The sequence below is a fragment of the Mobula hypostoma genome, chromosome 1 (assembly GCF_963921235.1).
Source record: "Mobula hypostoma chromosome 1, sMobHyp1.1, whole genome shotgun sequence".
Lineage (NCBI taxonomy): Eukaryota > Metazoa > Chordata > Chondrichthyes > Myliobatiformes > Myliobatidae > Mobula > Mobula hypostoma.
Window position 1 is genome coordinate 169,358,195 of NC_086097.1, and position 12,032 is coordinate 169,370,226.

At 39.5% G+C, this 12,032-nt stretch overlaps 1 protein-coding gene across 6 annotated transcripts in view; it reads right to left on the reverse strand.

Annotated features, from left to right (window-relative positions):
- cep192 (centrosomal protein 192) overlaps positions 1-12,032 on the reverse strand; it is a 222,195-nt gene that overhangs the window by 68,420 nt on the left and 141,743 nt on the right. For all 6 annotated transcript variants that reach the window (XM_063059701.1, XM_063059694.1, XM_063059687.1 and 3 more), the window contains 6 exons: positions 11,228-11,367; positions 9,727-9,819; positions 8,945-9,060; positions 7,815-7,997; positions 7,349-7,439; positions 4,806-4,985 (listed from right to left, as the gene is read on the reverse strand). In XM_063059701.1, the coding sequence (XP_062915771.1) occupies positions 4,806-4,985; positions 7,349-7,439; positions 7,815-7,997; positions 8,945-9,060; positions 9,727-9,819; positions 11,228-11,367 (803 nt within the window). The remainder of the gene's footprint in view (positions 1-4,805; positions 4,986-7,348; positions 7,440-7,814; positions 7,998-8,944; positions 9,061-9,726; positions 9,820-11,227; positions 11,368-12,032) is intronic.

Here is a 12,032-nt window from a genome sequence, read left to right on the forward strand (position 1 = left end):
CAGCCATCCCTCTATCCATGCCAGTATCTTTCCTGTAATGCCACAGGATTTTATCTTGTTAAAAACAGCCTCATATGTGGCACCTCATTAAATGCCTTCTGAAAATCCAAGTAAATGACACCCACTGCCTCTTCTTCATCTACCCTGCTTGTTACTTCCTCGAAGAATTCTATTAGATTTATCAGGCAAGATTTCCCTTCACAGAAACCATGCTGATTTTGACTTATTATTAGTCTCCAAGTACCCCAAAACATCATCCTTAATAATAAGACTCCAACACTTTTCCAACCACTGAGTTAGGCTAACTGGCCTATAATTTCCTTTCTTTTGTTGTCCTCCCTTAAAGAGTGTAATAACAGTCCTCCAGGACCTAGCCAGAATCAAGTGATTCTCGAAAGATCACGACCAATGCATCCATTATCTCTTCAGCAACCTCCTTTAGGACTCTGGGATGTAGTCCCTCTGGTCCAGGTGACCTTTCAGTTTGCCTAGCACTTTTTCCTTTGTAATAGCAATGGCACTCACTCCTGCTCCCTGACACTCAGCAACCTCTGGCACACAGCTTGTGTCTTCTGTAATAAATACCAAAGCAAAGTACTTAAGTTCATCTGCCATTTCTTTGTCCTCCATTTTAAAAACTTCCCAATCATCCAACTACCCACTCACTTTTGCTACCGTATATGCCCTTTCCTCGGCTTTTATGCAGTCCCTAACTTCCCTTGTCAGCCCTGCCATTTGAAAACAACTTCTTCTGTGGGACATATCTATCCTGTATCTTGTGAACTATTCCCAGAAACTTCAGCCACCTCTGTTCTGCCACCATCACCACCAGTATCCCTCTCCAATCCACTTGGACAAGCTCCTCACTCATGCCTCTGTAATTTCTGTTATTGCGATACTGATATATGAGACTTCGGCTTCTCCCTCTCAAATTGCAGTATGAATTCAATCATATTATGATCACTGACTCCTTAGGGGTCATCTACATTAAGCTAATAAAATCTAGATTATTACACAACACCCAATCTAAGATAGCCTTTCCCCAAGTAAGCTCAAGCACAAGCTGCTGTAAAAAGCCATCCCATAGGCATTCAACAAATTCTCTCTTGCAATCTGATATCAAGATAATTTTCCCAATCCCCTTGCATATTGAAGTCCCCTATTACAAATGTGACATTAGTCTTTCCAGCCCCCTTTGCAATCTGAACCCCACATCTTGGCTACTATTTGGAGGCCTTTCTATGATTCCCATAATGTTTTTTTACCCTTCTACTTTCTTAACTCCACCCACATTCTCTGACCCTATGTCACCTCTTTCTAAAGATGTAATTCCTTCTCTTACCAGTAGAGCCACACCACCACCTATGCCTTCCTTCCTGCCCGGACCAAATGGAACTAAATCACAAGGTTTTGAATGAGGTAGCTGAAGAGATGTGAAGGCATCACTGGATTCTGGAATGATCCCAGAGGACTGGAAAATTGCAAATGTTACTCCACTCTTGAAGAAGAAAGGGAGGAAAGCAGAAGAAAGGAAATTTTAGGACAGCTCGCCTGACTTCAGTGGTTGGGAAGATGTGGGAGTCCATGATTACGGATGAGGTTTCAGATACTTGGAGACGCATGATAAATGTAAGCCAAAGTCAGCATAGTTTCCTTCAGGGGAAATCTTGCCTGACAAATCTGTTGGAATTCTTTGATGAAATAACAGGCAGGATAAACAAAGGAGAGTCAGTGGATGTTATTTTCTTGGAATTTCAGAAGGCCTTTGACAAGTTGCTGCACGAGGCTACTTAACAAAATAAGAACCTATGGAATTACAGGAGAGATACTACTAGCATGGAAATTGGCTGACAGGCGAGAGGCAAAGAGTGGGAATAAAGGCAGCCTGTTCTGGTTGGCTGCCAGTGACTAGTGGTGTTCTGCAGAGATCCGGATTGGGACTACTTCTCTCATTATATATAATGATTTGGATGACAGAATTGATGGTTTTGTGGTGAATTTGGAGACAATACAAAGATAAGTGGAGGGCAGGTAGAGTTGAGGAAGTAGGAGATTTGCAGAAGGACTTGGACAGATTGGGAGAACGGGCAAAGTGGCAGATGGAATATAGTATAGGGAAGTGTATGGTCATACTCTTTGACAGAAGAAATAAAGGACTAGACTATTTTCTGAATGGGGAAAAGATTCAAAAATCAGAGGTGCAAAGCAACTTGGGAGTTCTTGTGCAGGTTAACTTGCAGGTTGAGTCAGTGGTAAGGAAGGCAAATGCAATGTTTGTATTCATTTGAGAGGACTCGAATATAAGAGCAACAATGTGATGCTGAGGCCTTATAAAGCACTATATTGTGAGCAGTTTTGGGGCTCCTGATCTAAGAAAAGATACGCAGGCATTGGAAAGTGTCCAGAGGAGGTTCACGAAAATGATTGTGGGAAGGAAAGTGTTAATGTATGATGAGGTAAACACGAGGAATTCTGCAGATGCTGGAAATTCAAGCAACACACATCAAAGTTGCTGGTGAACGCAGCTGGCCAGGCAGCATCTCTAGGAAGAGGTACAGTCGACGTTTCAGGCCGAGACCCTTCGTCAGTACATCATATGAATGTATGATGAGCATTTGATGGCTCTGAGTCAGTTAATGCAGGAGTTTAGCAGAATGAGGAAGGATCTCGTTGAAACCTAGAGAATAATGTAAGGTCTTGATAGAATGAATGTGGAGAAGATGCTTCCTATAGTGGGTGCGTTTAAGACCAGAGGGCACAGTTTCAGAATAGAGGGATGTCCATTTATAACAGATAAGAAGGAATTTCTTTAGCCAGAGGGTGGTGAATGTGTGGAATTCATTGTCATTGGCAGCTGTGGAAGTCAAGTCATTGAGTATATTTAAAGTGAAGTTTGATAGCTAATTAGTTAGTCAGGGCATGAAGGGAGGAGAAAGGGGTTGAGAGGGATAATCCATTAGCCATGAAGAAATGGCAGAGCAGACTCAGTGGGAGGACTGGCCTAATTTTGCTTGTCTCTTATGGTCCTCTCACTTGATTACTGTCACTTCCTACATATTAAAGGTGTAGCCATGGACACTTGCATATAGCCCAGCTATAACTGTCTTTTTGTTAGCTACATCAAAAACTGTGGCACCATTTCTCAACTTTTCCCCCATTACACCAATGACATAATTGGTACTGCTTCTTAGACCCATTTGCAACTCACCTATTTTATCATCTTCATGATCAACTTCCAACCTGCTCTCAAATTCACTTGGACCATTTTCAATACCCACCTTTTTCTGGATCTCCTTCTTTCTCAGTTCTACTCACTAACATTTACCGTAAACTCACCTACTCTTGCTGCTCTGTGAACTACACTCTCTCCTCTCCTATAAAGATGTAACCCCTCTGTTTGTTTCCACCACATCTCCTCTCAAGATGAGGACTTCCACTCCAGGATACCTGAAGTGTTCTCCTCCTTCAGCAAACATGGCTTCCCTTCAACCGATGGAGACCTCTCTCAAACTTCCTCCTGGATGTAGCCTCTCACAACCCCTCCCCTCGGACAGAGAGATACGATTTCCCTTTACCTTTCAGTGTATCAGTCTCAACATCATCCTTCAATACCACCAGCTGATACAGGATCCCACAACCAGTACCTGTAACTCATCCTCCCCAGTTCTTTCTGCTTTCTGTAGGGTCTACTCTCTGTAACACTCCTGTTTGCTCTTCCCTCTCCGTTTATCCCACACCCGCCAACAGCACTTTCCCCTGCAATTGCAGGAAGTGCAGCACTAGTTTCTACATCTCCTCCTTCACCACTATCCAGGGACCAAAATTGCTCTTCCAGGTGAGGCAAAGATTCAATGCACCTACTCCAACCTCATCTACTACACCCATGCTCCCAATGTGGCCTACTCTACATTAATGAGACCAAGCGTTTACAGTACCATGTCTCCAGACAACTAGTTCTAACTTGTAGGCTATCTGCAGAGTTTACCATTCTGACACAACCATTTTGATTGTTTAGCAAAATTTTGGGTCACACAATGCAGCTACATATGGACAACCTAACTGAAACCTATCAAATGATGAAAGACTTCGATAGAGTGGATGTGGAGAGTATGTTTCCTATGGTGGGACAGTCTCAGACCAGAGGACACAGCCTCAAAATAGAGGGGCGTCCTTTTAGAACAGAGATGAGAAGGAATTTCTTTAGCCAGAGTCGTGAATCTGTGGAATTCGTTGCCACAGGCAGCTGTGGAGGCCAAGTCTTTTTAAATATTTAAGACAGAAGTTGATAAAATTCTGATTGGTCAGGGCATGAAGGGATACTGGGAGAAGGTAGGAGATTAGGGCTGAGAGGAAAAATGGATCCACAATAATGAATGGTGGAGCAGACTCGATGGGTCAAACCGCCTAATTTTGCTCCCACATCTTAATGGTCTTATAATACAGGAACAAGTTACAGGACTTTAACTAACAATTTGTGTAAAAGGACATGAACTTAATGAGGCAGCTACTGTGGTTTCAGTCCTGTACATCTTTGAACATGCTCATTTCCATATTACTTGGATTGGTTCCACATTTTTTCTGTCAGTGCAATTTAGGCATGGCACATCTTGTTTGTCTTTATACGGAGTTATCTTCTACCCTACATCTATCAGCAAAATCAAGCAGTCTTGAGTTTTGGCACCTAAAGGGGAAGCAATTTAGGATTATCAGTACCTTTAACAAGAGAAAAGAACAAATTCATTAGAACAATCCATTTTCCAGCGATCGTTTGCTTCGTTATGCTTAATGTGGCACCAAATACATACTGTGAATTTTACTCCTGGTTGAGTTGACCGTATCCTTGATTGCTTAATTTCAAGTCTTGCCAACATACAAGCAACCCTTGTTGGTGCAAACAAAAGATGCACACAGACATCTTCTTTGGGACAAACCATCAATTCACAGTTGCCGATCAACCGTTCTTCAGGACCAAATGTGCTCTGTAACTACAAATACAGTATCTGAATTAAAACTCAATCTCAGACATTCAAACATGAGGAAATTCACAGATGCTGGAATTTCAAGCAACACACATCAAAGTTGCTGGTGAACGCAGCATCTCTAGGAAGAGGTACAGTCGACGTTTCGGGCCAAGACCCTTCGTCAGGACTAACTGCCAATGAACTGTCCAGCTCTTGGCTCCATCCCTCCCTCTCCTGTGTTCTCCTATCATTTCGGATCTCCCCCCCCCTCCCATTTTCAAATCTCTTACTAGTTCTTCTTTCAGTTAGTCCTGACGAAGGGTCTCAGCCCGAAACGTGGACTGTACCTCTTCCTAGAGATGCTGCCTGGCCTGCTGCGTTCACCAGCAAGTTTGATGTGTGTTGTTCAGACATTCAAAAATGTCTTGACAAATACTTCATGAATATTGAGCAACACAACATAGGGACAGAATTACATTGCCAAAGTAACTTAATCTAATCTGGCCTAAACATGGTTTATATTCCTTCCTTTTTCTACTTGCTTATGTGCCTGTCTATATACCTCAGACTTTGTGATTGTATCTGCTTCCACCATCTCCACTGGCTTTACACTTTGTGCTTTAAAAAACATTGTCTCATAAACTTATTTTAAACTTTGCCCTTCTCATATTAAACCTGAGCCCTCTAGTATGTGGCACTTCTACTCTGGGAAGACCACCCTACTTGTGAACGTGATCAAGAGCAAAATCCTTCAGACAGTACACAATATTACTTCTCTCACTGTTTTTGTGTCTTCATTTTCTTTCAAATGTGGTCCTGCTACTGTTGAAGCCTGTGAGCTACAGTTTGGTGGTGCTTTTGTGCCCAATTGATAGATCTGGCACTTTGCTGTCTCAGGGGGAGTTCAGAGAGGCTTTGAGCAAAGCGTGTGGCCTCAAGGTCAAGAAGCCTGGAAATGGGGCATGAGCTCATGATCAGCTCCATTTCTCACTGATTAAAGCATCGAGGAAGATTGAAAATTACGAAGGACAAGAATGGAAGGCAGGTGGGTGTTCAGCATTATTTACCTGCGTTCAAATTGTCTCTTTCTCCTTCTCCTCTGCGAGCGAGTACTGGAGTCCTGGGTCTTCGGCAAGGTTTAATCAACACGGATTTGTGGATTGGACTCTATAGATCATGTTATGATGTGTTTTTGTTGCTATTTTGATCGGGGCAGACTGGATCTAGAGCCTGCGTTAATGAACAACACAGTGCTAGACTGAACTGAGCTGAGTTAAACTGAATATGCCTGGACTCTTTTGATGACTTTGGGAGGTGGGATTCTGTGTTTTTAGCTTGTTTTTTTCCCCATTTGCAATTTGTTCTTTTTTGTGTGTTGGGGGTTTGGTGCTTTTCTTTAAAGAACTTCCACGGTGTTTCTTTGTTTTGTGGCTTTCCATGGAAGGATTTGGATTTGGACACTGGTGTAAGCAGAAGGGATTAATTTAACTGGGCATTTGATGACATAATGGGCTAAAGAGCCTGTTCCTGGACTATGTTCTATAAATTGCTGGATTATTCGCATTGCCATTTTTAAACACATGAACAACACTGATTATTTTCCAATCTGCTGGGAACTTAGCTGTTGTTAATGAGGATACAAAGGTCTCCATTAAGGCCCCAGTCTCCTCTTGCCTCCCTCAATAACCTGGGATAGTTCCCATCAAGCTCCAGGGAGTTATCTAACTTCAAGCGACCCAAAACCACTACCACCTCCATTACATCAACATACCTTAGAATATCATAGCCCTCCCTGACCTCTTTGGTGAACAGTGATGCAAAGTGCTCATTTACCTCGCTGTTCCCTTTGGCTGCAGGAATAAATTACCTTGCCTTTGAGTGGAGCTAAACCATTCCCTTGCTCCCTTTAAAATAAAATGCACACTTGCCAATGGCAATTCATGGTCCAAGATAGCTCTTCTGATGTCCTAATTTTTCTCCTGCTTTCTTTATATTCCTCGAAGTCCCTGCTGCTTCCATTTTATTTTTGACTAAATTTACATCTTTCATCATCTGAGATTCCTGAACTTGGTCATCCTGATCTTTGTTCCTCACAGGAACATTTTGCTCCTGAATTCTGACCAAATAGATTTGATAATCACGCTAATTTCCTCCAAACTGCATCAATTTTCTAACAAAGTAGATTGAAAATACACTGCATGAACTCACACAATTTATTTCCAGTATTTTAAAATCACAAAGGCAAGAGGTTATCATCTATAATGACAATGAAAACAAAATATGAGAGTTTGAAAATTGATCTCCTTGGAAACAGAATCTCTAGGGCATAGTAATTACTTTTGATTTCTATATGCAAATTACATTACAGAATTAGAATTAACATTTACCTGAAAGCAGTCCTGATCTTGACCTTTGATCAACAGGCGTAACTGCTGTGCAACAGTTGAAGAATTATTTCTAAGCACAAGTTTCTGATGACTGTAAGTTGAAAAACAGTGCACTGAGAAAATATGCAAACTGGTTAATTAGAAGAGGTGTTTTTTTTAAAAACTATTTCATTGAAAGTGGGATGACATACTGATTGGTAGGTTAATTGGTTACTGTTAGTGTAGTTGGGTGGCAGGAAGATCAGGATGCAGTTAATGACAGAGACTACATTACAGGGAAGTAGGTGGAGGGAATGCAACTGGTAGCTCTCAAAAGTTTCCCAACAACTACCTCTTATCTTACGAAAAATATTAAAAATATAGGAATTACCCTATCACCTTGATGTAGTTGGAAATAGTGGTATAAACATTTATAACCATTATTTGGCAGCATCTTTCACCGGAGAAGTCAGAGAATGGAACTTACACTGTCCTTCCGAGGGAAACTCCTCCCCACGATATAAATTGCTTGTTGGACAGAATTGGTGGTATCTCCAAAGAGGAGCTTCCGGATGAAGAGACGGATTGATAGGATTCAGGTTTCCAAAGCACTCCTTTTAAGCCAACTTCATACTGGGGACCAAAAGGTTGAACCAGAATAGCCAAATGGCTAAAAAGATAACAATTCTTAGCATTTCCAATGACTTTATCCTCAAAAATAATTTATAATTTGTTCAATTATTTTAAAAACAGAGCTGAGTTAAAAAAAAATAACTAGTGGAATGAAAATAATTACAAATTCAAAATGTGAGATACTGTAGATAATATACATTTAAAACAGCTAATGTTTGTTACAAGCAATATCAAAGGAAAGTAAACTCTTGAAATCAGAGTTAACCAGCAGAGAATTGAAACTACCCACCAGTTTTTATGTATTTCCCTTCTCATCTTAAAAATAGTTCCTCTAGTTTTAGACTTCCCTGCTCTGGAAAAAACTGGCCATCCATTGGGTCCTTAATGATACAAGTATGTAAAGGTAACCCCTCACCCTCCTTAAAAAAGATCACTGAAATAAAGCAATATTTCTTTTTCTCCACTATGTGTAACTAAGCATTTTCATCTTTTACTCAAAAATACTGACACGTCAAAGAGAGAATCAATTACAAAGTTACTGGACTAATGATGCATAAAGGACATTTCGTGCCCCACAAACTCAAGCAAGTCTTCCTTTATTAGGACATTAATACTACCCAAGTTGGTGCATCAGAACCCAGTGAAATGCAACTTTGTCATCGTAAATTTTTCTATATATTGTTTCATTTTGGAGATTATCAATAATCCTAGAAATAATAGGTTAATTTCATATAACAAGGAACATAAAAATTCTACATACAAGGGATAAAGCACAAGAGAAAGCTCCATAAATAAAGGTAGACAAATTGACGGGGCCTGATGACATACACCCATTGATTTTAAAGGAGGTGGCTGCAGTGACATTTGACCCATTGGTTCAAGTCTACACAATTCAGAAGCTGAACTAAAGAAGCATGGAAACAAAGTGAATTTGCAACTCAGCTTGAATGTCAGTGGTTATCAAAAAAAGATTGAAAGTTATACCTTTGCATTTCAGTCTGTGTATCCTTTGGAGTATATGAAACAACTATCTCAGATTCTTCTCCAGGGCGAATAAGGATATTTTCTGGCTGTGCTAGAAAAAAGCCAGGTTTGGCAGCCTAAAGGAAAAATAAATTTCATGGATCAAGTAAAAAAGGGATTATTTCAGGATTTGTATTTTCCACAGTGGAATTCTTATAACATGGATCAATGCCAAGAGGATTTCAGAAAATTAGAGAAACAATTTAACTTAAGACACTTAAGCCATGGACTTTGACAGTGACCTGTTATTAGTGTGCACTTGGCCAAGCAAGGTTAAAGTTCGTATCTGTAATTGGTAACAAGGATTAGCATTCAAACAAAAGAATCAGCACAGCAAACTAAATATTCTCTTCCAGTATTTCAGAATTCTGTGATTACTTCCACTAGAACTACTTCCACAGAAAACAGATAGCAGTTATTTTACCAGTGGAAGGAAAAAATACACAAAACAGCAGTCAAGTTGAAAGAAAAATTGGAAAGGGTTTCAGAAGTGTATATAATAGTGCTCTCTTTCATAAAGCAATAAATTTGACAGCCAATTCTGGACAAGAAACACACATGGAAATAAAGATAGCTGGATGCTAACATTTTACAAATTTTGGGACAGAATTGGCATTGACATGACTAAAGGTGTGAATGTGAGATATTTGACTATTGTTATGCAAAGAAAAAATCTAAAGAAACTGAAGGTTATCTTTTATTACTCTCATGAAATTGGTTTGAAAAAAAAATTGATAACTCACCTGAATCTTTAGCTGTGCACTGATATTTCCAGCATTTTTTAGAGGGAGGATTTGTTTAGCTGTCTTGCCTGGTTCAGCAGAAATGACAAGCGTCTAGATGCAAAAGCATTGAAAATTTCAGTCTATGTAGCACTGATATACCCCAATGCAGGTTTCATAAGAAAAAAAGTTTAGTTTTGAAGACCCAGAAACAAAGTAAGGTTTGATAATAAGGAACTAGTCAAAAAGAAGCCCTCAAATTAGCTTTGTCAAACATATAACTTTTCATAGAGGAAGGACATGGTTACACCTGAGTGGGTGCAGAGGAGGTTCACTAGGATCTTGCCTGGAATCGAGCATTTAAGTTAGAAGGAAACACTGGTAGCTAGGTTTGCTTTCTTTGAAATGGAGGGAGGCTGAGGGAGAGCTTGAATGAAGTGTTCAAAATTATAATGATCCAAATCTCTCCTTTTGCAGCAGTGTCCATTTTGCATATCTTTCTGGAACTTAACCATATTTCCTCCATGAAAAGTATGTCTCATTCCCCTCCCCCCCCCAAGGAAAAGAGGTTGCAGACAATACTCCAAGAGTGGTCTCCCCAAATCCCTGTAAAATTGCAGTAAGACATCCTTGATTCTGTACTCCAGTACTCTTTCCATGAACCACAAATCCCTAGTCTTTTTACATACTTGCAGAAACCTTTACAGACCCATGTTATGGTCCTTGCAAGTTTACACTCACACTTCATCTAATCAGTTTTGCAACATACACATAGTTAATCAGACTTCCATATCCTACCACTTTCAATTTACAGTTCACATGGAAATTCAGGACTACAAAATGTAGTTATGTACCCTAACCCACATAAACCACATCTGTAATTAAGCAATATTGCTGCACAACTAGAACACAGAACAGTATAGTACAACACAAGAACAAGCCATACAGTCCAAATTAATTAATGACACATAACTAAATAAATTCCTTCAGCTTGCCCATGGTACATGCCCCACAATACTTTGCATATTCATTTGCCTCTATCATGATTGCCTCCACCATCACACCTGGCAGCAAATTCCAGGCACCAACTACGATGCTTTAAAAACAAAAGCCACACACACACACCCCTTTTTAAATTTTCTCCTCTCTTACTTAAAAATGTGTGCCTGCTGGTATTAGTAATGTTGACCCCAAGGAAAATTATACCAGCTGCCTATCTGTAGCTCTGAATTTTATAAAATTTATCAGGTCTCTACTGTTTCCACTGGTCCAGAGGAAACAACCCCAGTTTGTCCAACCTCAAAGCACTTGCAGTTTAATCCAGACAACAACGTGGCAAACATCTGCAGATTTGTCTGTTTAACAATGAATGCTAGTTGAACTTGATCTCTCCTTCCTTAAGGGTCAATAGGGCTGGTAGAAGTGGCAAAGGTTATGAGTGTTACTTCGGCAAAGCTCTGCACTCCACATTGTCATAAAACCCAAAGCAAAATATTTCCTTCAAATAGTAATGCCAGCATACTTGCAGGTGTTTGGGAGCATGTATTCTGACAATTCCAACTCTGGAACAGAGTGGTATACTGTTAATAATATTGCTGGGACCAGGAGTATCAACTTCAACATCAATTCTTGCCAAGTATTCCTCCGGTGCACCGACAGGATCTGAAACAAAAGTTATAGTATTTACTGCTGTAAAATTCAATGTTTCAGGGGTTGATTCAAAGCTGTTAAAATTTAATAAATAATGGAAGAAAACAATGTTGCACATGTCTTTACTTAAGTTTTAGAAATGAATTGATTTCATTCTATTGCACCAATATTCCTGTTTATCATCTGATAAAAAAATAAAATCAATCTATATTCACTGTTATTAGAGGACAATCCCTTTCCTAACAATCCTCCATATTAATATTAACTTTATTTTATCCTTTTAAAGAAATTCTCCAGAAAGAAACATTTCAGAGTAGAATATTACAAAGCAGAAAGATTGAAACAGAATGATGTAAATAGCACATATGGAAAATATCAATCTGAACTATTTATCTTTCCACAAGAACAGTTACCTCAAATTTACCCTTAGAAAAATGTTTACGCTTTTCTATTTGGCCTTCATTTAATCTACTCTTAACAAAAAGAGCCTCTATTTTTATTCATGGGAAAACTGATATCCTTTTAAGAAATTTCTAAAATAGCCTCTGCATGACTTCCATGCACTACCCAAGTAAAACAAAACAGCTCAACTGTTTCATTACTGTCAATATGGGGTCAATTATATCTTTAATTTCTATACTTATTTGTAAACCTGACAATCTGATATACTAAGCATA